We start from the raw sequence: 27,469 nt of genomic DNA, 5'->3' as shown, positions 1-27,469 counted from the left end.
TATGAAAAGTAAAGTGTTGTGAAATTTTGGGCTGAACAGGTACGTACCGCTACAACCCTGGGGGTTTGTTCACGGGCACCACCTTGCTCACCTCGAGCCATTTTAGGTTTAGCGCTCTTCTGTCGCCTTGGTATCAACTTAGATTTACTCCGAGTTTGCGAATCTCACTCGGTAAGAGTAAACATCAACTTGAAATTCTTAACTTGTGCCTCGGCTGTCTATTCAACAAATTCACGACCTTGTGTTTCCCGCCTCCAACAACTCTTGCCCAGGCACAAGGCGGGACTGCAACTGGTCAATGCGGCAACTGCCGGAAGCGCACGGACCACTTTGCAGCGTTGTAAATTTTTTGTCTTATCGCCCGCAGATGCGAGCCGAACCTGGTCCTCCCACCGAACATCACTGACGAACGACATTTTGCGAACAAGCCGAAGCCGGCCCATTTTCCGGCTCCCGCCCAAACGTTTCATATTTACCTTTCGCCTTGTTCATAGCCTGGTGCTCTTTTTAATCAATCGCAAATTTTTCACGACCTCCCACCGTCATGTCCATCTGGGATGCCCTGACAGGACGCAAGTCCTCGTCTCCGACCTCGTCATCGAGTGCGCCCGCCGCGCCATCCACCTCGAGTTTCGACCAAAGCCACCCCTCTTCCTCGTCCACCACCACCCCCACCACCACCAGCTCCTTCCAACAGCCGACAACAACCTTCGACCCAACGACCGCCGCGCAGGGCGTAGAATCCTTCCTCGGCAGCTCCTCCTTCGCCGATCCGACACAGCTACACCCCCTCGCAGGGCTCAACAAGGACACGCTCGACTACCTCTCTCTCGAAGACTCGGCGCTCTCCAGCCTCCCCGGCTCACAATCGGCGCTTCCGTCGCGCGGCTTCACCGACGATCTCTGCTACGGAACCGGCACGACCTACCTGGCCGGTCTGACGGTAGGCGGGGCGTGGGGTCTGCAGGAAGGGCTGCGCAAGTCGGCGGGGGAGTCGCCCAAGCTGCAGCTGAACTCGGTGCTCAACTCGGTCACGCGGCGCGGGCCGTTCCTGGGCAACTCGGCGGGTGTCGTGGCGATCTGCTATAACTGCTTTAACTCGGGGATTGGGTACTTGAGGGGGAAGAATGATGCGGCGAATACGATTCTGGCGGGCGCCCTGAGCGGGATGGTGTTCAAGAGCACGAGGGGTTTGAGGCCGATGGTGATCTCGGGTGGGATTGTGGCGTCGGTGGCTGGCGCTTGGGCGGTATGTGGTCTTGATCCTGTTTTGTTTTTCCTAGGTGGTTGATATGGACCTTTGCTAACGGATATACCCCACAGATTGTAAGGAGGACGGTCTTCCACGGCGCTGAGGAGAAGCATGAAGAGGCCCTTGCAACACTCTAAACGTCTCCGGTCGACGATCGACTAGTCTCTGCCGGAATCTTGCATACCGAACGATTTAAGTTGGTGTCTCGATTTGGCCACGACATCTCATCATTTTAATTTACGAAAAAAAGGAGAGGGCTAACAGCTCTCTTTTTCTCTCTCTCCACAAAATCTATTTTGTGTGTAAAAATGTCCCTCCCTTGGGGGACTCATGTGTACGAAGCTGGGCCAGGCGGTGGAAGGGGGAAACGGCGGTTATGCATGGCGCACGGTATCTCTCCTCCCCATGGAAATTGTACAGTAACGCTGGTGGCTTATATGGTCATAGAACGCCCGGTTGAGCGGATAGGCGCGATGGAAATGGATCAATTGCATGGCAAGAACTGCCAATCTTGTTTTAACACCCATCGTTCAGATGTTTTGCTTTGCCTGGGGGATCATTGGGATTTGTTTATGATGGGCTGTTGTCCCATGTCCACACAATAAGAGTTGTAAGGCCACACTTATTGTTGATCACATTCAGCCATGAACACCACCGTTGTGTTCCTCACATTCGGGGCACTATTTATTACCGGCGAACTCTCCCATGGTTCACCCACCCACCTCGAAACTTGAACCTTTTCAGACACATCATCCACTGATCTATCCTCTCGTCTAGGTCGAACGAAGCCGCGCCTATTCTCCCTCCCTTCTCTTTCCTAACCCTTTATCACACCCTTCTAACCGTCCGGCCTCGCCGGCGTGAGACCCGCAACTCATCCCCGCAACACCAGAATCGAAACAACACCAAGATCGAAACGACACCATAACCCTCTCGGTGACGACTAAGCAGCTAATACCCGCCTAGTTTTTGAAAAGGCTCACACGCCCGCACCTTCCTCGACACCAGGTATTTATTCCCCAGCAAATTTTCTTTGCCCCTCGCTCTCGTTCACGACTCCCAATGTTCAATACCCGATCCCGTTGGAAGCATCACTCGCGAGTCCCTACCTGATCACTTCACACATTCACACATACACACGCATCATCTCTCAAATCCGAGCCCCTGCGTACCATACCCATATCCCACTTGCCTTATATACTGTACCTATACTTTCCCTGTCCGTTTCCAGCGACCATGGAGATGGACTTCCCTTCCAGCCCTCCCACTGAACCAGGCACCGGTCCTCCCCTTTCCAGTCCCACCACCGAACTGGACCCCGGCCGGCCCCGTTCCAGTTCTCCTACCGAGCCGGGTACTGGTCCTCCTCGTTCCAGTTCCCCCACGGAGCCTGGCACCGGCCCTCCCCCCGAAGCAGAGCACACTGACAGCGACAGCGTTACCGAAACGGGCAGCAGCTACACCGTCACGGGCACCACGACCAGGCCGACAAACCTACCCAAGCTCTACCTCTGGAAGACCACCTACCCCTACACCGTCACGCCCATCGACACCAGCCCAGTCAACACCAACCCGGTCAAGAACAACCTGCCCACCACCAAGCCCCCCACCAACAACCCCAACGCCGTCCCGCTCTCCACCATCCTCGAAATCAAAGAAGAACTCATCTCCCAAGTCCTCACCCTGTGGGCATCCCATCAATACCCCATCCCCGACCCCGCCGTCGCAGCCGAAATGACCGCCATGTCCTGGGACTACGATTCGCTGCCGGCGTCAGGCCCCGGTTGTCTGATGAAGCTGACGCGTACCCAGGAAGGGGAGTACGTTTACATGCCGTATGATGATAATATGGATGGGATAGAGGAGTCGATGGTTGCGCGGGTGGAGAAGACGGCCGAGTGGATGAGGGATCCGGAGAATTTGGCGGCGATTCGCAGGCTGGATGGGGTGTTGGAACGGGAGGTGGATGAGAATTGTTTTTGGGAGTTGTTGGAGCAGGGTGGGGGGGTGGAGAGGGTTGATATGATTGGGAAGGTGAGTTTGCTTTGGGTTGTTTTCTTTTCCGATACTAGATAGGTAGTTACGCGTTCGCAGAGTCCGTTGCTAACCCTGTCGGTTCGCAGGTCAAGATGCTCGCACGCCAACGCCTCACACAGAAAGGCGGCATCGATGTCTTCGCCTACAACCCGCGCATGCCCTTCTTCCGCGTCGGCGCCATCGACGTGACCTACCTCGGCCAAGTCAAGATGCGCTGGTTCAAGTTCCCCTGGGACAGCGCCGAGCAGCCCATCATCAACGCGGTCAATGGCTTTTGTGGCACCGCGCAGAACCCGTCTTTCGACCCTGCCCAAGCACTCGCCTCGTTGATCACGCAGCTCGAGGCTATCCACCACCCGCAGCCCACGGCGCAGGCGGCTGAGGAGATGATTGCGCTGGTGAAGGCGCAGGGCCCGATCCAGGAGCCGGCGAAGGATGGGTGGGTGTATATATTTTCGGACTGGGACAAGCTCGGCCAGCCGCTGGAGAGGATGGGGTGGACGCATACGGAGAAGTCGCCGAATGATATTAAGCGGCTGAGACGGTTGAGTCGGGAGAAGAGCCAGTGGCCGATTTTCGTGAGGGTATGTATTTTGTTTGCTTTTTTTCTGGACTGACTGTCTCCTACTTTACTCTCTATCCGCCCCAACCCAACCCAAAGAAACGAGTACCCAGCTAACCACAGCCTTTTTTTCCTTAGCCCTCCCTCCTCCAGCACTACAACCGCTGTGTAAAACTCGCCAAGTTCCAATGGTCCCAAATGCAATACTGCCACATGCTCGAGCAACAGGCGCTCCAACGCGGGGGCTACTACTCGAAAGAAGAGGAACCCTATTTTCAACAGGGCTAGGTGTCTCTGCTGGACTACGCCTGGGAAACGGCGCCGGCGGTGCTCGGTGGCGAGGGTGAGGGTGTGGGCGAGGGCTCAGGTTCGGCTGGGGGCTATGGCCCGGCGGGGGAATATACGAATCCAAATCCGTATTTCCCCGCGGATGGGTCTGGGGCTGGGGCTGGGGCTGGGTCGGAGTCGTTTGGAGACATTTAGTCTGCGTTCGGTTTCTGGGCGTTTGGGTTGGGGGGTGGAGTTTTTCTGTGGCCTACTTACCTAGGCAGGTTATCTGGGGAAAGGATACCTCGGGAAGGCAAGGCGTTCTGCTGGGGGGGTTGCTTTGGGAACAGGAATAACACGGGTGTGCCCGTCACTTGGTTTCTTGTAAATCGGGATCGGGACCTGGAGTTATGCATCCTGATCTATGTGCCATAGTTCCCGGCCTTCTTTTCTCTGGATCTTTGAGAGATAGGAATTGGGCTAAAAGGTAGCAGGGCTAGATTCTGTGGCCTAGCCTAGCAGAAGCAAATAATAAGCGTATTTCACTCTGTTTATGATTGTGTGATAACAGGTCAAGGGTTAGGATGGTTGCTAGGTGGCAATAGGGTTTCGGGTCCTCGTCTTGTGTTATTGTAAAGACGGGATAATGGTTGTAGCTATTGTGTGAGAGGTCTAGATAGAAGGGCAGAAACCTACCTTGAAACTTGTCCAAGATCTCTCCCATTTCCCTACCTTCCCTCGCTATATTCCCCTCAAAACCCAACAACGCACCAAGTCTCTCGCTATCTCAACAACAATTCTCAGCCCAGAAACACGCCCTGTATCGCCCACAAACTACACCGCAAGATGTGTCTTTCGTGCTTCCCATTCTCAAACGCCCAGTACGAGCGAGGCAATCGACAGACCTCGAACCACGGGACAAAGTACCAATATATCTGGACCGGTCAGACCTGGGTGCTTCGTGATATGGTGAGTATTTCCAGGTTTTCTTTTCCTTTCTATTGTTTTTCTTGTTTTTCTAGTTTCGTCTCTTCCCCTTTCATCCCCGTTCGAGCCCCCTATCACGTCTCAATCTCAAAGTTGAGTCACGATCCCCAACAAGTTCCTTCCTTGAGCGCAAACCGTAGAGGCCATTCCGCTTTGTTCTCTCGCCTCACTCCCTCGGCATTCTTCACGGATCTCGTTATATGGGAGGGCAAGTTCAGACCGGTCAAGCGCAAGGCTCTCCGGCCCGGATACAAAGGATAATGGGCAGGGTGTGAAAAGGGGGCGTCAGGAAGTTTGTCCGAGGTTGTTCACGAGATACTTGGGACCGGACAAAAATCCACAAACTCGTCCCGGGCGGCTTGGTTACTCATCACGTACCTTCCCGCCCTCAGAATTGGTCTCGAGGAAGCTTTTTTTCACCTGCCCAGGGGGTACTTGGGGCCGGATGAGAATCCACGAACGCGTCACGCGAGGCTAGCTCCCCATCGCGTACCTTCCCGCCCTCAAACTTTCGACTTGGGACGGTTTTTGCACCAGCCCGCCCCAATCCGCACCTTCGAAAACCACTTAATCATCATTCTGCCCACCCCGACCTGGCCTTTTTTCCTTTCTCCAACCTGTTCAACCTTCCCTATCGACCTCAACCGGGAGTGGGATACCTACCATAGTATCCTCTCCCATTCTCTTCTTCACTCGGTCACTTCTTACTATTACTTCTTCTTCTTATCCCCCCTCGCACGCGCGCGACACTGCCCATACCACATCATTCAATCGGTCGGTTCGGGCAAGCAAACGATCATATCGCGAAAAAAGGTCAACAAGCGCTGTCCGATTCCAGATTGATCAACATCACCCTTATTCAATCAATACATCGCAATGGCCGGTCCGTCCAAGGTCAACAAAGGCAAAGGACCCGCCAGACGAGTGTCCATCGCAAACGAAGACAATACCATCAGCCCTCCCAACTCTCCCGCTGCGACCAGCCACTACGCTCCCCCCCACAGATCAGCCGTCGGAAGCCCGTCGCGCTCTCAGGCTTCGTACGCTTCGGCTTTGAAGTCACGTCCGGAGTCGCGCGTTGGTCAGTCTGCCGCTGCCTCTGCTGCTGGTGGCGCTGCTGCTGGCGGTAGTGGTTCAAACCAGCCTGCCACTACTCCCGCTCCGAGTGTGGCCGCACCTACACCTATTCCCGCGTCCGCCCCTCCTCAGAGTACTCCGGCTCGAGCCGCGGCTGCGCAAGCTCAAGCTCAAGTTCAAGCCCAGGTGCAAGCTCAAGCTGCTGTCCAGGCCCAAGCTGCTCAAGTTCAAGCCCAGGTTCAGGCCCAGGCTCAGGCTCAGGCTCAGGCTGCTCACGTCCAAGCCCAAGTTCACCGCGCCGCTGCGGGAGGCGTTCACCCGACTTCGGCTGCTCACATCGTTCACCCTGCTGCTGTTCACGCCGCAGCCATGCCGCACGTCACGGGCGGTTGGCGTCCGGTTGTCCACGCCGGTGGCTACGGTGCCCCCTATTTCATGATGGCCGGTCAACAGAACCCTCCGCGGCAACCTCCGGCCAACCCGGGCAACCCCCCCGATGAAATGGGCGACCCTCCTCCGCCGCCGCCTCCGCAGATTGTTCCGCACACTTTGAACCCCCATGGCACTTATTACTACCCCGGGGTCCCGAGCACCGAGTTGGGTCCTATGGTGCATCGCTATGTTCCTCGCCATGACGTGCCGGGTCATCCGGGGGTGTTTTTTGCTAGTGGCCAGATGCAAGGCGGTTTTATGGTTAGTTGGTCTTGTTTGGATGCGATGGGTTGATCGGTCGATGTGCACGGTTTTTCTCGCACGGTCGACACTGTTCGGTCGAAATCCCCCCATTCGAGATCACACGGTCGTGATCGGATCGGGGTCGTGATTTATTAGATCGATGCCCCTCTCTTTCTCTTTCTCGTTCTTTACCCTTTATCCCACGCTTCCTTACCTTTCACATACACGAACAGATATGGACGATCCTAAAAGCCGTCTAGGCGAACAGCCCGCTAACCAGCTCTCTCCCCTCCAGGCCAACGGCACGATGCACATGCAAGCGGGCATCACAGCCCCCATCAGCCCGGTCATAATCCACCAGCAGCACCCCACCGCCCAACCGATGATGATCCAGAACCACTCCATCCCCGGCGGTCCCCCCCTGATGCTCCCGGCGACCAACTACCAGGCCATCAACCCAGCGGCCGTCATCGGCACCCAAGCCATCCCCACCATCCCAGGCATCGTCCATCCGCTCCCGCACCAACAACAACAGCAGCAGCAGCGCATCCACCACCAAGTGCACGTGCAGCCCTCCGTTGTCGCCGCAGCCGTCGCGGCCGGCCTGCCCGCCCAGCCGCCTATCCACATCGAGCCTGTCTCGGGGATTGGTCTGACGCCCGGCGAGACGGCTGCGCAGAACGTGCGCATCGCGCAGGGCAATAAGGCGTATGAGCCGCAGGACTTTAAGCCGGCGGACCCGGACCCGTATCGGTTGTACTGGTTCCGGGAGCTGAATGGGCATTGGGCGGTGTTTCCTCGTCGCCAGATTGATCGGTTGGATGCGAGGTGGTTTAGAACTGATGAGGGGGTGTTTTACGCTGTTCGCGTTTCGGATTAACGGCCGGTGGAGATAGATTGTGGGTGTGTGGGAGGCTGGCTGTTTTGGCGGCTTGGTGAAGGAGCTGCTGGTCTGGTGAGTCTATTTCTTCTTGAAAGGAGTCGTGAAAAGGGCCGGCACAAAGGTTGACGGACACTAATCCCATCTTTACAGACACATCAACATCCCATCGGATACGATCGCCGATCGATCGCCGATGTTAACGGTCCGCCTCGACGTTCTCCAGTCGCGTGGTCTTAGCGTTGCTAGGATGCGGTAACCTCACGGATTTAGGGCGAACTTTGGGTCTTATCAGGGTCATCAGGGCATTGTGTCAGAGCGTACTCTCGCCATTTGAGCCTTTGGGTTCACACTTTGCGTTGCGTTTTCTTTTCGGGTTTTCTTTTCGGGTTTTCCTTTTTCGACCTCATCGCCTTACAGCCGACATAACGCGGCACACACTCTGTGCTGCCTTGTGGTGGACAAGAGTTCTCGGCGGATCGGGTCTTTTTTTCGAGGGTGTTGGTGTTTTGCTCTTCTTTCGACCGTCTAGCAGAGTCGTCGCTCATCATATCATATTCCGGACCGCCCAGGATCAACAGCGTCTCAGCGGTGCTTTCTAGTACATGTTGAGACGTAGTAGACTTGGTGGAGGATTTCATGAGCGACGCATGGCCTCATTTTGAGCCAAACATCTGCATCGACTTTCCATTTGTCTTTCGGCTGGGTCGCTGTCTGGCCGCGGTATCACTGCTCTCCTTTCCGGTGGCTGCGAGTGGCATACGACGGCTGGGCATTTAGAGCGGCCGCTGGCATGGAACTGGCTGAGCTATCTGGGGAGTTGGGGACTTCGGCGGCGTACACGGAGACCGGAAAAAGGGACATGCTTTTGCGTGGGAGGTTTTCCTAGTTGCTGCTTTGCCTTGCGTTTTTCCGAGGCTTTTTACTTTTCTTTTCTTTCGTAGCCCACAATTGATGACCCTGGACCAAATCTTGCATGAATTGTAGTGAGTTGGAGTGAATTATCGCGAACCCTTTGCCTTAAATATCGGCTTGGAAGAAGAGGTGAAGTCAAAGACCGAAAAAGGTCAAGGACTCTGGGCATAAACGGCTTCACATGCAAGGCACCTCCATGCCATGCACGACAAACAGATCACGCTAGACCTATTGCAGTAGTCTAGTGGGCCTTTAAATGTCTGCAATACGCCTTCTTATTGGCGGTCCTTGACGACAATGCCAAGAGCCAAGGACATCCGAATCTGGAAGGGAGCCTCAGTGATGTGATGCCGAACCGAATCCCCCACTCAAAACCCCTGTTTTGGCTCAGACGTTTTCCAATTCACAAACTCTCCGTTGACCTCGTCTCGGGTCTTGGGAATTCCCACGTTTTGAGCTGTGGAAGTTGAGTTCTAGCACCAATCTTGATCCCACAAAGCAGAAGCACCACCTCGCTCGACTCGAGAGAGCCCACCCTCGACTCCCAATCTACTCCAACCTTCCAGCCCTGTCTAAAGGCAAACACTACACCAACCACCACCATGCTCCTCATCGGCCTAACCGGGTCCATCGCCACCGGCAAATCCACCGTCTCCTCCCTCCTCTCCCAACCCCCCTACCACCTCCCCATCATCGACGCCGACCTCCTCGCCCGCCAAGTCGTCGAGCCCGGCACGCCCGGCTACTCCGCCATCGTCGCCCACTTCGCGCCCACCACCCCCGATCTCCTCCTCCCCACCAGCGACACCATGCCCGAAAACGGCCCCTCCGGCCACGGCCGCCCTCTCAACCGGCCGGCCCTCGGCCGCCGCGTCTTTGGCGACGATGAGCAAGTCCGGAAGGACCGGGCTGTGTTAAATGGGATTGTGCATCCGGCTGTGAGGAAGGCGATGTTCCGCGCTGTGGTGGGGAATTATGTAAAGGGTCATCGGGCAGTGGTGTTGGATGTGCCGTTGTTGTTTGAGAGCCGGTTGGATCGGTTCTGTGGGACGGTGATGGTGGTTGCGGTGCGGGATCCCAAGGTGCAGATGGAGAGGTTGCGGAAGAGGGATCCGCATTTGAGTGTGGAGGATGCGCAGAATCGGGTGGGGAGTCAGGGGGATGTGAGGGAGAAGGCTAGGAGGTGTGAGGCGAGAGGTGCTGGGAGGGGGGTGGTAGTTTGGAATGATGCGGGGAGGGAGGAGTTGGCGGAGGAGGTGAGGAGGGTTATGGAGGAGGTGGAGAGGCATAGTCCGAGGTGGTGGAATTGGTTAATGTGGGTGTGTCCGCCGGCGGCGGTCGTGTTGGCGGTTTGGGGGTTCTGGCAGAATTCGAGGATAAATAAGGCGTGGGAGGAGGAGGAGTTGAAGAAGAAGGCGAGGTTGTGAATGAGGTGAATGGAAGATGGGGGCGAAGGACAATCCGGGAGTGTTCTCTCGCCGGCTGCCGGAGTGTGCGAGCCAGGTGACGGACCGGGGCGTGTTCGGATCAATGGTGTTGAGCTCGGCTCGAGCACTAAATTGCACCTGCGGATTTGGGCGACTAAGCGATGGATTTTTTCCTTTCCCACTCGCCCACAAACTAAATTCTTCTTGTAGTGGAATAAATACCGACTTGCATCTTCCCTTCTTTATTCGCGACCGATAATCGACCCAGCGGCGGCGTGGACACAATCACCTGTGTGCGTCGCGCTGCGAAGGCTTTTGAAGCCATCGCGAGTTTTCTCAGAGTATTTCCCAGCAACTTTGGGATCGCCAACTCTCTCCTCAGGTCCCACCCTCAAACTGACTCCCGGTCGGAATATCTTTCTCATCTCGTGTTGAATTTCTCAGGCCTTGATCGGTAAGTCCACGGCAGCCACCAAAATCCCAAATATTTCTCGCAAAACGACCAACTAACACACATCAGTTAGACGAGATCATCCGACATCAAAATGCCTCCGCATTCCATGCTCGAGTGGATCGTCGGCCAGAACCTGCCCTCCGGGGATAGACCCAAGAGGCGCGAATGCCTCCGCATCGAACTATCGACCGACGATGACACCGACACCGATTCCATCACGGTCACCTACCCCCGCACCGGCACTGCAGGCAGTCAACGCAGGTACAAGAAAGATAGGAAGCCCAAGTCTCCTCCTCCTCCGCCCCCGTCGCCGCCGCCTCAAAAGAGGGTCAGCTTTGAAGAACCGCTGCCGCGCAGGTCGGCGCTGAAAAAGACCGTCGCGGTATTTTCAGAAGAAGTCTCCTCCTCCGAGGCCGAATCGTCGGAAGAGTCCAGTGCCGAAAGCAGCGAGGCGGAAACACAGCCTCTTCCGTCGAAGGTCAAATGCCACAAGCACAGGCGTCGCAACTCGTCGTGTGCGTGCTGCGTTGCTGGTTTGATGCTTCTGGATAAAATGGATCAGGTCAGCAAGAACAAGGATGAAGCAGCCCCGGTAGCTGTTCAAGAGACGGGCAACAACGGTAATGACAAACCGAAGGAGTCCGAGACTGAGGCCACAACTGATACGTCGGCCGCAGCTACGACTTCTGGCGAGTCGACTACCGAATCCGAACCCGAGCACAAGAAGAAGTGTAGGAGGAAATGCAGGCACAGGTGCTGCTCACCAAGCCCTGACACGAGCCCTGCGTCCGATAAACCCGCCGAAAAGAAGGCGGAGGAGGCCACGCCCGACGCCGCGTCTGGGAACGGTGAAAAGACTGAGGAGCCCAAGGCCGACGACAAGCCAGGCGACGACAAGCCAGCCGATGACAAGACAGCCGAACTCGAACAGCCCAACACGGCTGTCAACGAGAAGAGGGCCCCGCCGGCCCATCCCAACCACCTCGTACCCTCCCGTAAACGAACCCTTGAGGTCCAGCACGTCGTCGCAGACCCCTCTCGGGATTCACCCCCCAACGCCTTCTTCGACAACGAGAAGGATCTCTGCCGCGTCTACCACGGACCCTATTGGGGCTACCCCCACGGTCAGCCTTACCCTTCAGGCGGCCCCGGCCCGCACTATCTGCCCCCGCCCCCTCCCGTGTGGCCGCCACCCATGCCGCAGCATCATCATCATCATGACCCCCGAGCTACCGGACACGGGTACCCCCCTCCCGAAGCACGCATCCCTCCTGGCTACCCGCCTCCCATTCATCATAACCACGGCCAGCCAGCCTACCCACCACCCTGGGGCCAGCCCTATGGCCAGCCTTATCACCAGGCTCCTGCACCTCAGATGCCGCCGTACTACGGTGGTGGTGGTGGTGCCCCTGCCCCGCCGGGCCCTCATGGTCTGCACATCACGCCCCAGGATGTTGAACGACTTCGCCAGCAGGGTTTCAAGCTAAGTCCGTTGTTTGGTAATGCTGGTCTTGCTGGTGGGAACAACTCCGGCAACAACAATAATGGAAGTAGCAACAACAATGGAAATGGGGACGGTAGTAGGCGCCCGTCGAACCAGAGCAACATGGGTAACCGGTCGAATAGTGGGAACCAGAATCAGTCGCAGAATCAGAACCAGAGCAAGCGCGGGTCCAACGCGGGGCAGTCGAATTCTGGTAATAACAACTCCAATAACAACAATGATTGGGGCAACTCGGGAAACAACAACAACAACGACTGGAACTGGGGAAATAATAACAACGACAACAATGATTGGGGAAACTCGGGAGACAATAACAACAATAACAACGATTGGGGAAATCCGGGAAACAACAATAACACCAACGGTTGGGGAGACTCGGGTAACAGTAACAACAACAACGACTGGGGTAACTCGGGGAACAACAATAACAGCAATGACTGGACCTCGGGTAACAACAACAACGACTGGACCTCCGGAAATAACAACAACGGGAACACTGACTGGAACTCGGGTAACAATAACGACAACAACAACAATAACAACGATGCTCCCCCCAACGACCCATGGCCAAGTCCCGTCGGCGCCACCAAGAGCAACACCAACAACAACAACAACAACCCCTCGCCGACCAGCAAAGACCCCCCCATTACACCCCCCAACAACAGCAACCATCCCTCGTCGTCGATGCCGGGAAGCTGGGATAAGGTCGACTGGAGCAAGGGGGGTGATTGGACTGATCCTGGGGCTGCGCAGGGCAGTTGGGGGATTTGATTGAGTGGGGGGATAACTCACTCATTAATCCCGGGGTTGTTATGGGGAGTTTTTTTTCCTTCCTCGCTTTCTCTCGAGAGAGAGGCTGGGTGATCAACCAGAATGGTCTGCAACCTCCTATACCATCTCGCGTCGTCTCGCCTGTTGCTGGGAATGGTGGACAGGCGGATACCAGCTACCGAAAACCATCATGTTATGACATGTCTAACACGACACCATGGGATATGACCGGACCCCCAGTCAGGACTATGACCTGTGCCAGACTCGGCTGTTCCCCCCTCACCATTTCTTTCCTTTCCATTTTTTCTCCTTTTTTCCCCTTTTGTTTCCTTTTTCTTTTCCCCTCACTATCTGAAGGGTTTTGTTCGGTCGTCTGGCTTCCCCGACATTCCATCAAACTCACCAACCCAACCTTTTCGCCATAGTCCTCGCTGTCGGGGGTGGGACATTTTCGTCCCCGAGTTTATCGCATCGCATCGCATCGCTCAGCAAGGCGTTAGTCGGATATCTTTTTTCTTTTTTTTCCCCTTTTCTCTTTCTGCCTCTGCCCTTACCAGATGAGGGCCACCAAAATGGAGACCGGCAACGGATGCGAACAAGACAGAACGGGGGGGGTTATTTGTTGTTTGTTGGGTTGGCACATTTGCACTTGCACATCTTCAGAGGGAGCGAAGCTGCATGGATGGGGCGTTATGTTATGTGCTAGTTTAACGGATGGCTACTACCTTACCGTAGATACCTACATAGGTACCCCAGGGATCATTGCTTGTATGGAATTGACAATCTTTGCTGCAATTATCTATCCCCCCGTGTTGTTGTTGGGGTGCTTTGTGATGGTGAGCTGTTGATGACTGAAGTTAGGCATAGGGTGTTTCACTAAAGGTTAAGGTGGCGTGAAAACCCATTGACGGCAATGCTGTATGTAGTTGAGGCTTCACAAATTCGTCAATGCAGGAAGGTAATCAATCAGGGAGACAGTTAGACACAAGTGAGTGGAATTGCAAACTAATCCTCTAGGAGGAACTCATGATACGGTACAACAAGACATTTTCCGACATGATCCATATGATGGGAAACACTACCTCGAGCGAACACTTTGGTAGCGTCCATGGATCAAGTCACGGGCGAGTGCCCTGCCCTCCCCCAGCAACAACGAACGGAAAATTTTGCACCAAACTGAAAACAAAGACGACACCACCAGCTCATGAGGGTCAGAACCCGGGCATGGCCCGAAGCTTACTCGTCGTCCGACTCCTCCTCGGCCTCCTCAAGCCACTTGATGAAGGGCTCGGCGGCCTTGCGGACCTTCTTGGAGGTCGAGAGGTCGACGTACTTCTTAGAAGCCTTGGAGCCCCACTTGGTGACGACCTCCTCAGAGATCAGATCATGGTGGTAGTAGAGCTGCAGGATCTTGACCACCTTTTCGAGCATGTCGGGGTGCTCGGCGTTCAGCTGGCCAATCAGGCGCTCGGTGCCGCCAAGAAGGGCCTTCTCATGGCGCTCGGAGGTAGTCATCTGAACTTGGTTAGCATACAGGGGTGCGGCCGGAATTAAGACGAAAACGGGCGGAAACTTACCCTCTTGAGCATGGGCGCACGCTTCGAGATCTGGGCGACGATGTTCTCATCAAAGACAGTCTGCACAAGGACGAGAATGGTGCGGTGCTTGGCCTCAATGCCCAACTCCTTGGCCTTGACGTAGATATCAATGTCATCAACATTGTCAACGCCGCCCTTCTTCTCGGCCTCCTCCTGGATCCAAGTGCCGAGATGGTCGTAAACAGTGTTACCACCGCCTTCGCCCTCCTCATCATCATCCTCGCCGCCGTTCAGAGATAGCTTCTGCTTGAACTCGCCAGGTAGGGACTGCTGGCGGGCCTTGACGGCCTCTTCGCTCATGTCAACAGCCCACTCGTCGTCCTTGATCTCGACCTCCTTCTTCTCGAGGATCTGGGCTTCTGACTTGATCTTGCGGGTCAGTGCGTCGTCATCGCTCTCAATACCCTTGTCATCAGCGCCAGGGGAAGCCTGGTCGGAACCGTCATCGCCTCCGGAACCATTATCCTCGGTCTTGCCGTTCTGCTTGGCCTTGCGGGCAGCACGGCGCTCGGCCTTGTCCTTCTTGGTCTTCTTGGGCACGTTCTTGAGCATGAAGCCGCTGAGCTTCAGGCGCAGATCGACCTCGGAGCGCTGGCCACAGGCCTTGCAGTCAAGCATGATGCGGCCATCCTTGATCTGGACGTCCGTCTCGGGGTTCTTGCACTTCTTGCAGAGAACAAACTTGGAGATGAAACCGTCGAGGAGCTCCTGGAGCTTGTTGGCCTCGTGGGCGCCGTTGATAATCCAGCGGTCGTCGGCGGGATCGAGATTGGTCTGAGCACCAAGCTCGAAACCGAAGTACTTGATCAAGTAGGAGCCCGGGCGAGCGAGGGATTGAGCAACGCTGCTCAGATTGACAACAACGGTCTTGATACCATTGCCTTTGCCCTCGATCTTGGTCTGGAGGCGCTCCATCTTGTAGCGGTAGAACGGGTCGCTGACATCGCGACGGACGTTGACGAGGGAAGCCATGATTGCGGTATTGGCGGTTGAGGAACTAAGGCGGGTTCAAATTGCGGTGACGAAATCGTGAATCCGGTGGTTCGGAACGTTGCGGAGACCTGTAAGACTCGGGCGAGGCGGACTATCGGCGCAGATTCGAAGGGGCGAAGCGTGACGGGGCGTCAGTAAGGCGTACGAGGAGTTGACATAGGGTAGGTCTGGTGATGATCGGTGGCATGCATGAACGCTGAAGGGCGACTGCACAAATGATCCTTTTGTTCAACCGTCGGAACTGTTGGGACTACAAGGTTTCCGCGCTATGCGAAGTAGACGCAGCTCAAGCGGGGGAGAGTGTCGGAAGACGGTGGCCTCTTCGTGCTGATACATAAACAACGCTGGGTTGCGTGCCGGGACAGGTGTTGTCTTGTTTGTCGGCTGGGCCGTTTAAATGCGTGGATGGGGGAAAAGAGGAGGTTGTGTGACTGGCAGCCGGATGCAAAATTTGCTCGTTGCGATGCTCGGAGTTTAGAGTATTGCGGAGAGCCCAAGTGAAAGTGTGGAACCGGCGGCGGGTTGGAATGCCCAGCGATGGACGTCCGGAGGTGACTTTAGGGGGATTGTTTTGGGTAAATGGGTGCCAAAGAAGGCTGCGGGGTTCTGGATGAAGAATCGCTTTGGAAGGTTTAAAGACGATGAAAAACAGAGGGTGGTCAGTGTTGGAAATCAATCAAAGAGGTGTGTGGCTTTCCGGAAGAAACTTTTGGGTGCAGGAGAACAAAAGTTGGGAGAAAGCCGCGGAGCTTGGTGGAGCCTTTCACGCAGGGCGTGGGCGGGGCTGCGCCTGAGGCAACGGCGCTAGGGCCAGTGCCTTTGTTGCCCCAACCCCGCCGCCAGGCTGCAAGGAAGTCGCCCCCCCACAGTTCCACCTTCCAGAATCCAGAAATGCCCGACCCGGCAGCAGTTGATGCAGGGCCGTTTGGCAGGCACAGCGTCAATTTTTTCGGGTTTCTCACCACAAAGTGGCTTCACTCGGGCCAGGATTCCCAGTGCAAAATCTAGCCTTGTGATTGGCCTGTTGGGTCTCGTGCCAAGACCAGATCTGGTTTTCTTGTTGGATCTGGTGAACCAACTCGGCTGAGTCAGCAGTTCAGATTCCAACGGTCACCACACCGTTCAACGCCTGGGCCTTGTGACGCCCGCGGGTTCACAATCCAGATCGTGCCGCCTTCGCCTTGCTGGCACCTACTTGTCGTTGATCAATACAGTGACTTACCCGAACACGGGTGCCGACACCGCTGTGCCGTACTTGATGTGTAACGTGCCTCCCACGATTGCCCGCAGGCGCTTGCAAAGGTGGACTGTGGACGCATCGGGTACGCCGCCCTGAATTCTTGAACTAGAGACTCATTGGCTGCCTTGAGCTGCAAGGCCTTTGCGGGGTTGCCCGGGTGTGCTATGGGAGACGGACAAGCGGGTGGGATGTTTGCTGCGCCTATCTGATGTATTGGACTTTGCTCTGCTCTCAGGTTGTTGTCTCCTGTCCCTTTCATCGCGAGCGGTTCAATCCTACCTAGTCGACATGTCGCAGCAGAGAGCTGTTCTCGATACTATCCGCTCCCGGAATTTCCCATTCCCATCGCCAAGACGAATCGACTCCTGCTATATCGGGAGGCCAGCTCTGTGGAGTGCTACCCTCGTTCATACCAGACAAAGGCAGTAGAAGTCTTTCGGTTTACCTCGAAGCTATGAGGTGAGCTCGCTCCTAAACCCAATCTTAAGCCACTCATCCGCTTTTGCTTCCGGGGCAGTAATTGGGGAGGAAACGAACGTGCGATTTTGAAACCCTTGATCTATAATGGAGGGGTCGAAAAGAGTGACAGGACGAGTGAGTGAGAGTGTTCTCACACTCATCTTCAGGACCGCTAAAACGAATAAAAACAGCAAAAGCCAAACCATGGTTGCGGTTGCAGTCCCGCCCACATCGCTAACCCAAGATACATGTAATGCGCTCAACATGATCCATAAAAACTGAAATCAATAATCATACTCCGTTTCGGAGTGTATCCCCAGGAACTTCTCAAACCAATATGCTTTTCACCTAATTAACCACACTACTGCGTAGCATCCGACCGGCCGTATGCGAGCGTAAATTCCTGTGTCTGAACGATTCCTTTCCCAGGATCCGCATGATGCTGCTCCCGGCTCGGCATATCCCGCAGGGGAACAAGATTTGCCCCATGTTCGCCCTCCCCATTGACCGTCACAAGCTGCTCCTCGCTCTCGTTATCATCCCCAATGATAGACTTGATAATGTTGGTCGTGGTCGCTGCCTTGCGGGAATGATTATTGCCCTGCTCCAGATCAGAGACGCCGGTTCCCTTGCCCGGCGTTTCGCTGTCGCCGTTCTTGCGGTAGCTGCTGTCTCCAAAGACCGAACGGCCAAAGATCAGGTCGGCGAGGGGTTTCAGGACGGGGATGGTGGCTGCGATGGTGACGACGCTGCCTTCGACGCTGTGAGGGGGGAGGAAGTGTTAGATACATGATGGGTCGAGAAGAAGCAGCGAAAGAGAGGGTAGATGGCTTACATAGTCCAGACAGTCAAGTCCGCGGTGTCATCTGGTAGAGTGTTAGCAAAGGCATCGGCCAAGGCAGAATGGGAGGGTCGTTTCTGAACGGAGTAGGTACTAACAAGAAAAGTCAGGAGACGACATGGATGGGAGACGAGTAAACTTGTAGGCCGTCACACCGATAGATCTAAGTTTGACAAGCAGTTAGTCTTTTTGCACCGTGATCCTGTTTGGGTTTGGGTTGTCCTGGGGTTAGAACGCACATCCAACCGACACCAAGCGCGCAGCTGAGGGCGATCTTCTTCTTCCGGCTCATCTGTAGCTTTCGTAGGACGAGAGTCGGGTAGACAGCGAGGTACAAATCGGCAAGGAGAGAGACGGCTGGCAAGAGGTTAGCAGATCATTGACAAGAACAAGCCTTGACGTCGTCAACCTACCAGTCGTGAAGATGGCGTAGCACACAATGATCCAAAAGTCCCAGCAGACCTTCTGGTCTTCCGGAATCGTCGCGTCCCACACGGCGCGGAACGGCCGGCAGCGACCGAACAACATGCCGAGGCAGACAAAGGCGTTAATCATGAGGAGAGTGCCAAGCCCGAACATGAACGACTTGTGCCAGATGTTCGGGTTCAGCATACGGCACAGCAGGCTAATGACGGCCAGCTTGGGCAGTGTGAAGGCCAGGATACCCGGGAAGAAGCCCGCGATCGTCCATAGGAGAACCTGAGACATATCTTCGACCTCCAGCGTGTCCATGTGTTTCCCGTCACCATACCGAACGCTGATGACGGTGAAGCCGACCGCCGTCCAGCCACAGCCAATGGCGCTCATGAGAATCCAGTCGTCGAGATACAGTCGGTCGAGCATGCGGATGCGGCAGAAGAGACGGGCGCCAACAAAGACCGTCGCCAGCGCCTGGAACAGGGCGCAGACGATGATGACCGCCGGCCCTTTGTCGTCGTCGGGGTGACCCATATTGACGTTCGGGGTAACAGCAGCCGGTTGATGGTGTTGTTGCTGTTTGTCGATGTCGACGTGGTAAAGGGTTTGAATGTAAAATCAAGTGCGAACGAAGTCGTACACTATGACGGGTAAGGAGCGGACCACATTCGATGGGTAATGAACGGACCACACTCGATGTTTGGTTGCGAGGTTGAACGTTTCCCCCTCGGGGTCTGGGACTCCCACAAGCATATATCTAGACTTCCCGGGACCTGGTCCGACATGAAACATAAAGCTGCAAGTTGTTGCAACAGAATCAGGGGCTCTCTGAGTTCTCGAGGATGTTGTACTATGTAGTAAGGTGGCGCTGTTGGCGTCCGGGGTGCGGCTTTTCTGATGGACGGTTGAACTCGGGGGAACCTATCAACATCGAATTTTTTTCTCTTTGGATTCAAGGGGGGTGAAGCCTTCTCCCGAACCGGGTGGATGATCATAACTCTGCTCGAGATGCCCCTGAAGAGGGTTCATGGGTCCGGCCAAACCGGCGTAGGATCGCGGCCCGGCCCCATGGTCCGGGGATCGGAAGCGAGAGCCGGACTCGAGGTGATCTTCATAGGTCAGACATGGGCCCTGGTTCACCCCTCAAAAGCCAAGCAATGCTTACCTTTCACACCTTCGTACCCCATTTTAGGGCTCGTTCTTAAGACTCCATAGTTAGTTAGTGTAGTATTCCTCGCACCTATGACCTGGATGACCTGGATGACCTGGCCTGCGAAACCTGCAAATGCTTTTCTTCTCGTATTAGCGCAGAACTACTGGGCTGGTCTTGGTCTGGACTCGTCACTAAGGGGACTCAATAGGTCAAAAATTATCTCCACTTCCCAAAAGAAAAGAAAAAGACAATGCAAGAAACCCCTTTAAGCATGAACTCCATGAATACCGCGTCCCTGTGTCCGGAAGGCGCGTTGCTCTCGACGCGAAGAAATCGGGGCGTTGAAATTTCCCGCTGGTTAACACTAATCAACAAGTCTTCCGGAAAACTGAGAGAGTGAACTGGACCGGGCCGAAGGGTTTAAGGTAGGTCTCGGATGGGCTTCTTGTCGCCGAGCTTGCGTCTCCTTTGTGGAGTCCTTGATAAAGCTGAAAACATTTCTCTGTTCTCGTCGATCCACTAACTTCCGGATTAACTACAATCAGCTAGTTGGCGATTTGGAGGTCTCGCCTTGGGATCGTTTACCCAGAGAAGCAACACGCACTGGGGCAATGTGTTGATCCGGGGTAACTAATCCGTCCAGAAGGTTTCACCTTGTGGAATTGCCGGATGGGTGTCCCCTCCCACCGGGCAACTCGTGCGCCGGATAACGACACCTGAACGGGAATGGAGGGTCGAAGATCCCCAAGACAATCCGGACGGCAGTCGCCATTGTGGAGGCGCGGTAGTTGATTGGGTGTTCTGGGCTTCGGTTATCCCAATTTTTGCCCCTCTGGACCAGTCTTTGGGCAGCTCTCATGCATCGCAGAGGAGCCCAACTTTGGTAACTAGCTTTGCTGGAGCATTCCATGGAGCCATGGTACCGACAGGGGGAAGGTGAGGGGGAGAAGCATCTCCGCATAACGTATATAACAATGATCTACTCATGGCTTCACCCCTCAGCCGCGTTGGCTGACTCCTGTTCTGGTTGCACCGCATCTTAACATCAAACGCCACTTGTCTCATATCAGCCTCTTTCATCATCAACATGCCCAAGTTTGTTCTCACCGGCGTCGGCGGCGGCATTGGCGGCATCGCTGCCGACTACGCCCTTGAGATCGCGAAGCCGGACGACAAGTTTGTGTTCACCAGCACCAGTCTCAGCAAGCTCCCAGCCGGCAAAGTCGACGGCTGGAAGGCCAAGGGGGTCGAGGTGGCCGAAGCCAACTATGACGACCCGGCATCCCTCGCGAAGGTCTTCGAGGGCGCCGATGCTGTTGCCTTCATCTCGACCTGGGCGCTCGGCCAGCGCCCGAAGCAAGCGGCTAACGTGATCGAGGCGGCCAAGACGGCTGGTGTTAAGCGCATCTGCTACACTTCCTTCATCGGCGCCGGGCTGGGCAACGACTCGGAAGAAGCCCGGCAGCGTGACGTGGCCACCATCCCCTTCCTGCCCCAGGACCACGTGAAGACCGAGCGGCTGATCCGCGCGTCCGGTCTGGACTGGAACATCCAGCGCGACTACCTGTACCAGGACAACTGCGCGGCCTTCTTCTCGCAGAGCTGGAAGTACTGCGGCGATCGGTGGCTAAACAACACTCACGGGAAGCGGGGCGCGTACGTAGCACGCGAGGACTGCGGCCGTGTCTTTGGTGCCTTGCTGGTCGGCCGCGCGCCGCCTAACACCTGCTACACCATTACGGGGCCCGAGGCCGTGACGGACCGCGAGCTCTTTGACTACATGAACTCGGTGTCTGGCTACAAGGCCGAGTTTGTGGACTGGACGGACGACGAGCTGGCGACCTGGTGGCGCGAGCGTGGGTTGCCGGACGACGCCATCAACGGCGACTTTTCCAAGCTGCCTATGAAGCTGTGCATTCCAGACCTGCTGTGCTGTGGCCAGATGGTAGCGGAGGGCCACATGGAGGAGGTGACGGACGCGGTTGAGAAGCTGACGGGGCGGAAACCGTTGGGGTTCAAGGAGAACTTCACCAAGTATGAGCAACTGTTTCCCAGGAACGATTAAGCGAGGAAACAGGGAGATATGTACCTAAATTCAGAAACGGATAAGCGCGCGAATAGCCTAGGATAGCTCAGGGATAACTCAGGGATAGCCCGGGATAGTGTGTGTGCTAAGATTTCTTAATTCAGAAGCCGATAAACGCGACTAGCCCCAAGATAACGTTAGTGGTTGTGCTAAAATTTCTGGATGACACCCCAGCCGGACCGCCCCGAGCGCCCTTGGCAAGGGAGCGCTCCATGCTGGGAACAGGCTTTGAACAACCAGAGACCTCCACCTCCACTTTGACTTGCTTCTGGGCGGACTCCAGCGCCAACGAGGTGGCTGCTTTTAGTTCGTACTCTTGAGACTTGTTGTTTAGCGCCACAGAAAAAGAAAGTCGAGTGTTCGAGCAGAACGGATAACGACGGCCGAACGAAGAGGTTTGAGTTGGGTTCTGCGCCCAGTGGAGAAGTTGGATAGCATCAAGCTCAGAACGGAGGGGAAGTGTGACCAAGGCGCGGGGTAGACACGTACCTTCCTCCTATGTGTATGTACTTCGGAGTGTACGTGTACATGCCTCTCTCCAAGTTGCCTTTCGCCCCACCCTCAGCCAAAGTTCGGTCTTCGGTTTATTCCTCAAGCCACTTCGAGGTTTCCAAGGCAAAGTTGCTTGAACAGGGAAACGGGAATTAAACCGAATCATTCATTGTCTCGAACTAATAATTCTACTCTCCTCTTCCACCGCACCGCAGCTCTTAAAGTGTCGCAAAAAATCCCCGGATACCCCCAGCCGGCACCCAAACACAGGGGCCATGCCATCAACGGCTTCAGTGCCTGGCAAACCTGGTACCGAGCAGGAGGGTTGAGTGGCCCACACGGGACTCGGCACCCGGGCATCTTGCTGCGAATCATTGCTCCTTCCCACCAGCTCGTTTCGTTGTCTTTCGCCGATCAACTGTCTCGGAGGGTTGACTTCGGTTCCACATCCCTGGGCTCACCCAACCATGGCCCGTTTCTCAAGCAGTCTGCGGTTGCAACACCCGCCCAGTTCTTTGCTCTCCGGGGTAATTCCTCCTTGTTTGCCATGGCCGTCCGTGCGCCAGTTCGACAGGCTCGATCCGAAGACAAGAAATGCTTGAATGGCTAACGTTACATCGTACCAAACTGCGTGTAGCAACGGCCTACTTTGCTTCCATGTCGTCCGAAGGGACGAACCTCATCAGACACTTCTGCCCAGCCGGCCGCGACGAGATGAGCTGGTCTGACATCTCCATGTCTTCGGCCGTCATGCTCAGGTCCGGGAGTGTGGTGAACCGGGAGTAGACTGCCTGAAGGAGCACCTTCATCTCAGCGAGAGCCAAGCTGTGCGTGCCACATCGAGAAATCAGCATGTTTCTTGCCACCACAAAAAGCACAAGATGCAGGAACAAGAAGTTCCAGAAAATCCAGAAACTGAAGAGACGACCGAGACGACTTACTGCTTACCCACACACCCTCTCCCCCCATTCGCAAAAGCAAAAAATAATCTCCTCCTCTCCGCATCCCCCTTCTCACTCTCCAACCACCGCCCAGGGTCAAACCGCTCCGGATCGGGAAATACAACCCCATCCAACTTCTGGACTGAATAAGCCTGACAACTGACCGTGGTCCCCCCTGGGACATAGAACCCGTCGATCGTCCGCCCGCCCGCCGGCACACACCGCGGCAGCGACATGGGAATCGCCGGGAAACACCGCAACCCCTCCATAACCACGGCGTCAAGGTAAGGAAGTTTATCAAAATTCGCCGGGTTCACCACCCCTCCTTGCGAGCCGTTCGACAGCCGTAACTCCTCCTGAAGCTTCCGCTGGAACTGGATCGATCGCGGCTGGGAGAGCTCCCACATCAGGAAACACAGCGCGTCGCCTGTGGTGTCGATCCCCGCGGCCATGTGATCAAGACACTCGGCCGCGATGTCGGTGCTGTCGAGCGGGTAGCCGGGGCTCTGGAGGCGGTTGAGGAGGGTGAAGGGGGCCGGGTCCTGGTGAGCGCAGGTGTCGAGGACGAAGTCGTCGGCGAGGGGCGTTTCGCGGGGTTTGGCGAGGAGGGAGAGGAATGGGTTGATCAGCTTGTAAGCTGTGGGCCAGTAATGTTGGAAGAGCCGGTCTAGGGGGTAGGTGTTAGTGGAAGGTCAAAGTGAGTTCGTTGTGCTTGAGGTTATAAGTCTTACTTTGGAGACTGTCGTCAAAGGTGACTTCCCGCATGATCTCCTCGTCCTTATCCACTAATAACGAATCTGTCCCCTGAGGATGGAACAGGTGGTGTGTGACGCAGTCGAAGGCGTAAGAGTGAAGGCCTAGTAAACATTCTAAGTCAGGGCTGGCATACGAATAACCCCCGTCGTCTGGCACATACATATCTAGCAGTTGTGTCAGCATCTCAGAGGCCATATCATGCGAGACGGATGACCCACGTAAATATCAAGGCTCCCGCCCACAGACTGGATACACCTCTTGACGAAATTCCCCGCTCGCTCTGCAATACCGTCCAAAGATTGCGGCCGGACGATGTTGGTGTTGGCGTAGCGGTCCGCAAGAATTCGCTTTCTCTTTGCATGCTTTTAAAGTGGCCACCATCAAGTCAGACTTGGATCTAACGAGTACCCCAACCTGTGACCTCGCTTCCACAGGGACGGACAACTCACATCATCCTTATTTAAGGTCGTAAACATCGTCCTATCCCAAACAGTCAGCCCATCACCTCAAATTCACCACCACTCCTCCTACCATGCTCCATCCACATATAGAATATCATAAAAAGCCCCCACCACCTACCGTCGTCCATAAATCCGAAACATATCATAAAACCCCGTCTTATCATACCCACTCCCCCCCGAGCAGTAAATCTCCTTCACCGCCGTCCCGGACGCAAACACCACCTCCTCCGGCGCCACACGCACAACAGGCCCATACCGCAGGTGTAAAGCGTGGATGTAGCGCGTGCGGTGCGTCCGGAACTCGTGCCATTTCAGGACTAGGGTGGTGAATTTGCTGTGCCAGGGGCCGGGGATGGCGTTGAGAGGGGAGGTGAGGGCGCGGTGGAGGAAGTGGAGGGTGAGGAGGAAGAGGGCGAGGGGGAGGAGGAGGATGGTGAGGGACATGGTTTTGGATGTTGCGAGGCGGGGGCGGGGGGGGGTAGATAGAGGTTTTCGGAGAGACACGTTAAGTGTATGAGCGGGGCGTGTGGTATGTCTACCCCCCGAACATCACCAAGGTCGGATTGGAAGAGAGTATGATGCTGTTGTTGTTGATAATGATGATGATGTTGTTGTTGAGAAGTGAAGTGAAACTCCGTTTCCGGAGGCTTGGTTATCGGGGCGGAGACAGGCATCGTCCCAATACGAAAGAGACAAACCCGACATTACCCTTTCTCCAATCGGTATCACAGGGATGGCTATGATTGGGGAACCTTACGGAGACCGGCTAGGCCGGAGGGGTAAACCGGCCCGCTCTGCACGGACGGGCTTCTGATCCCGGTATCCGAGCCGGCGCCATACCCGAGGTTTCTGGGAGATTTTTTTTATTTACTCGCATACGATGTAGGAGGGAAGCATTAAAGGGGTTTAATGTCAATATGGCCATACTTTCGAAAGAACCGAAAGACCCTACCAGCCCTGAATTCCTCCCCAAAATACCCCCCCTTCCACATGCACCCTTTAAATAATGCGGTCTACCATGACACGGCGTGTCACCACTTTGCTTGGGGCGGATATTCTTTGCCGTTCACCTCCACCTTGGGCTCGCAGGTGCACCACTCATCCTCGGGGACATCGGTGAATACACTGGGAATGTGGCCGCCGCAGCCGCGCCAGGACTGCTTGTCTTCAAGGTGCGGTTAGGGACAATCATCGTGGTTATTAACAAAAGACCGGGGGTGCTCACTGCAGGTCGAGCAGATCGCGCTCATGCACATGATGACGGTGATGAGTGGCAAGGATTTTGGTGAGTTGTAATGGGGAGCTCGGCAGGGCGATCGGCTGGGAAAGCGTGAGTGGTTTGGTTTTGAACCGTGAATTCTCGAGACCGTAAGAAAACTTCCCGAAATATGGTTTCGATCAGTTCGTTTTACGATTTTCAGAAAACGGCGAGGTCGGCAACTTGTCGATGAATTAGTTATCGTCGAGACGTCTGCCCCACCATCGCAGGCGATAGCGATAGCGGGGTTGGTGGGGTCGGCTTTTGTGTATTTTTCAGTTCCGATTACAAAAAACGGTAAAATACCAACCACTATCAACCCATCCTTATACTCGTGTATAAAGCCCTACGAGTATCTTCTAAATAAAAATCATTAAATATACGGAATCACAGGGGGCCAATGTACTAGAAAAGGTACAAGTAAAACAGCGTGTTAATTGGATTGAAGTCGAAGCTGATCCAATTTATTGCCAAGCGATTTTTGATATTTACAATAGTGTCATCTTTCTTCATTTTATTCCTCTCTCGTTTCTCGACGGACAATAGGGCTTAGAATATTACAACAGCTTTGATTTCTCTTGCTCTCACGCGTCATTCCATTTACCTTTCATTCCACTTACATGTGTGGAGATCGACCCAACATCTGCCCCGCAGCACAACATCTGAGCTCAAGAAACCTGCAGATGCAGCCACCCCATCGAAGCTGACCAGCAAGCACCTCAACGACCAAATCACTCCCTCTCCTCCCACAACTCACTTCACCTTCACGAAACACCTCTCAAAACAACCACCCACAAAATGTCCCTCCCACCACCCTTCATCGTCACAGTCCACAACTACCACCCCTCCACAACCCCCAACAACACCAACACCAATCCCGTCCAAACCTACGAATACATCTTTCCCTCCACCAACCCCACCAACCCCAACCCGCCCGTGACCCCAACCCCGCAAAACGCCCTCATATTCATCGGCGGCCTCGGCGACGGGCCCCATACCATCCCCTACATCCGGCAAATCGCCAAACACCTGTCCGCCACAGCCAGCGGGTGGACTGTTTTTGAGGCACGGCTGTCTAGCGTGTTTACGGGGTTTGGGTACGGCTCGTTAGAGAGGGATGCGAGGGAGTTGAGGGATTTGGTTAGGTATTTGCGTCGGGGTCGGGGGGATGGGCAGGCCGGGTTTGGGAAGGTGGTGTTGATGGGACATAGTACGGGGTGTCAGGATTGTTTGGAGTATGCGAAAGGTGTTGTTGAGACAGTTGGGGAGGGGGAAAGGGGGGAGGTTAGGGTGGATGGGTATATCTTGCAGGGACCGGTGTCGGATCGGGAAGCGATTGGGATGACGGAGGATGCTGGGGAGGTGGAGAGTGCGGTGCTGCGGGCGGTGGAGATGGTGAGAGGGGGTAAGGGGGAGGAGGTGATGGAGAAGGGCTTGTTGCCGGGCGGGTGGAGGAATAACCCGATCACGGCGTACCGGTGGGCATCGCTGGCGGGGGTTGGGTGAGTTTTTTTCTCTTCCGGTTGTTTTACAGTCGTGGTTTTGAGAGTGAGGATGGGATTGGTTGCTGATGATGGGCACAGCGGTGATGATGATTACTTCTCCTCCGATTTGTCCGACGAGAAACTGGCCGCCATCTGGGGGAAGCTAGAGCAGCCGGTGCTGATTGTGCCGTCGGAGAAGGACGAGTGGGTGTCAGGGGAGATCGATGTCATGGGCCAGGTCACGAAATGGAAGGGGTTCTGCAAGCCGGGCATCGCGAGCGACCTTAGCGGACTCATTCCAGGGGCAAACCACCGGGTGGATAATGCTGAGGGCCAGGAGTGGCTGTCTGATCGGGTTGCTCGGTTTTTGGCCGCCCTGGAGAAGAGAGAGTAAAGAGACAAGATCGTCAATGGCCAGGGGGTTGGGTCGTGGTTGGTATCGTGGCACGAGTACTGTATGTTACCGATTTGTGAAATCGGAA

General features: G+C 55.3%; 10 protein-coding genes across 10 annotated transcripts; 7 read left to right on the top strand and 3 right to left on the bottom strand.

Annotated features, from left to right (window-relative positions):
- Window positions 1-544: 544 nt before the first annotated feature.
- C8A04DRAFT_35217 (Tim17/Tim22/Tim23/Pmp24 family-domain-containing protein) lies at window positions 545-1,389 on the top strand (the record flags this gene model as incomplete). Its single annotated transcript, XM_062783088.1, has 2 exons — window positions 545-1,249; window positions 1,324-1,389. The coding sequence occupies 2 exons, from the start codon at window positions 545-547 to the stop codon at window positions 1,387-1,389; spliced, it is 771 nt and encodes a 256-aa protein (XP_062639611.1).
- A 1,099-nt stretch (window positions 1,390-2,488) lies between these two features.
- C8A04DRAFT_26057 (uncharacterized protein) lies at window positions 2,489-4,139 on the top strand (the record flags this gene model as incomplete). Its single annotated transcript, XM_062779783.1, has 3 exons — window positions 2,489-3,286; window positions 3,376-3,873; window positions 3,990-4,139. 3 exons carry the CDS (start codon window positions 2,489-2,491, stop codon window positions 4,137-4,139), a joined length of 1,446 nt encoding a protein of 481 aa, XP_062639610.1.
- Window positions 4,140-5,981: 1,842 nt separating this feature from the next.
- On the top strand, window positions 5,982-7,737 carry C8A04DRAFT_35216 (uncharacterized protein; the record flags this gene model as incomplete). Its single annotated transcript, XM_062783087.1, has 3 exons — window positions 5,982-6,315; window positions 6,550-6,875; window positions 7,153-7,737. 3 exons carry the CDS (start codon window positions 5,982-5,984, stop codon window positions 7,735-7,737), a joined length of 1,245 nt encoding a protein of 414 aa, XP_062639609.1.
- A 1,517-nt stretch (window positions 7,738-9,254) lies between these two features.
- On the top strand, window positions 9,255-10,079 carry C8A04DRAFT_9974 (dephospho-CoA kinase-domain-containing protein; the record flags this gene model as incomplete). The annotated part of the gene is made up of 1 exon (XM_062785702.1): window positions 9,255-10,079. One exon carries the CDS (start codon window positions 9,255-9,257, stop codon window positions 10,077-10,079), a length of 825 nt encoding a protein of 274 aa, XP_062639608.1.
- A 545-nt stretch (window positions 10,080-10,624) lies between these two features.
- C8A04DRAFT_26054 (uncharacterized protein) lies at window positions 10,625-12,808 on the top strand (the record flags this gene model as incomplete). The annotated part of the gene is made up of 1 exon (XM_062779782.1): window positions 10,625-12,808. One exon carries the CDS (start codon window positions 10,625-10,627, stop codon window positions 12,806-12,808), a length of 2,184 nt encoding a protein of 727 aa, XP_062639607.1.
- A 1,236-nt stretch (window positions 12,809-14,044) lies between these two features.
- C8A04DRAFT_35214 (domain found in IF2B/IF5-domain-containing protein) lies at window positions 14,045-15,378 on the bottom strand (the record flags this gene model as incomplete). Its single annotated transcript, XM_062783086.1, has 2 exons — window positions 14,045-14,323; window positions 14,386-15,378. The coding sequence occupies 2 exons, from the start codon at window positions 15,376-15,378 to the stop codon at window positions 14,045-14,047; spliced, it is 1,272 nt and encodes a 423-aa protein (XP_062639606.1).
- A 2,081-nt stretch (window positions 15,379-17,459) lies between these two features.
- On the bottom strand, window positions 17,460-18,890 carry C8A04DRAFT_26052 (uncharacterized protein; the record flags this gene model as incomplete). Its single annotated transcript, XM_062779781.1, has 5 exons — window positions 17,460-17,859; window positions 17,934-17,964; window positions 18,038-18,102; window positions 18,179-18,296; window positions 18,353-18,890. The coding sequence occupies 5 exons, from the start codon at window positions 18,888-18,890 to the stop codon at window positions 17,460-17,462; spliced, it is 1,152 nt and encodes a 383-aa protein (XP_062639605.1).
- A 1,706-nt stretch (window positions 18,891-20,596) lies between these two features.
- Window positions 20,597-21,574, top strand: C8A04DRAFT_10000 (NAD(P)-binding protein; the record flags this gene model as incomplete). The annotated part of the gene is made up of 1 exon (XM_062776426.1): window positions 20,597-21,574. The coding sequence occupies one exon, from the start codon at window positions 20,597-20,599 to the stop codon at window positions 21,572-21,574; it is 978 nt and encodes a 325-aa protein (XP_062639604.1).
- A 1,157-nt stretch (window positions 21,575-22,731) lies between these two features.
- On the bottom strand, window positions 22,732-24,689 carry C8A04DRAFT_10066 (putative sterigmatocystin biosynthesis P450 monooxygenase; the record flags this gene model as incomplete). Its single annotated transcript, XM_062776456.1, has 6 exons — window positions 22,732-22,912; window positions 23,029-23,695; window positions 23,760-23,908; window positions 23,992-24,146; window positions 24,234-24,264; window positions 24,364-24,689. The coding sequence occupies 6 exons, from the start codon at window positions 24,687-24,689 to the stop codon at window positions 22,732-22,734; spliced, it is 1,509 nt and encodes a 502-aa protein (XP_062639603.1).
- Window positions 24,690-26,301: 1,612 nt separating this feature from the next.
- C8A04DRAFT_35211 (uncharacterized protein) lies at window positions 26,302-27,381 on the top strand (the record flags this gene model as incomplete). The annotated part of the gene is made up of 2 exons (XM_062783085.1): window positions 26,302-27,005; window positions 27,087-27,381. The coding sequence occupies 2 exons, from the start codon at window positions 26,302-26,304 to the stop codon at window positions 27,379-27,381; spliced, it is 999 nt and encodes a 332-aa protein (XP_062639602.1).
- Between the last annotated feature and the right edge of the window lie 88 nt (window positions 27,382-27,469).

The sequence above is a fragment of the Dichotomopilus funicola genome (assembly GCF_033296635.1).
Source record: "Dichotomopilus funicola strain CBS 141.50 unplaced genomic scaffold C8A04scaffold_10, whole genome shotgun sequence".
NCBI lineage: Eukaryota > Fungi > Ascomycota > Sordariomycetes > Sordariales > Chaetomiaceae > Dichotomopilus > Dichotomopilus funicola.
The sequence above is the reverse complement of the archived record's forward strand: the minus strand, read 5'-3'. Positions and strand labels throughout refer to the sequence as shown.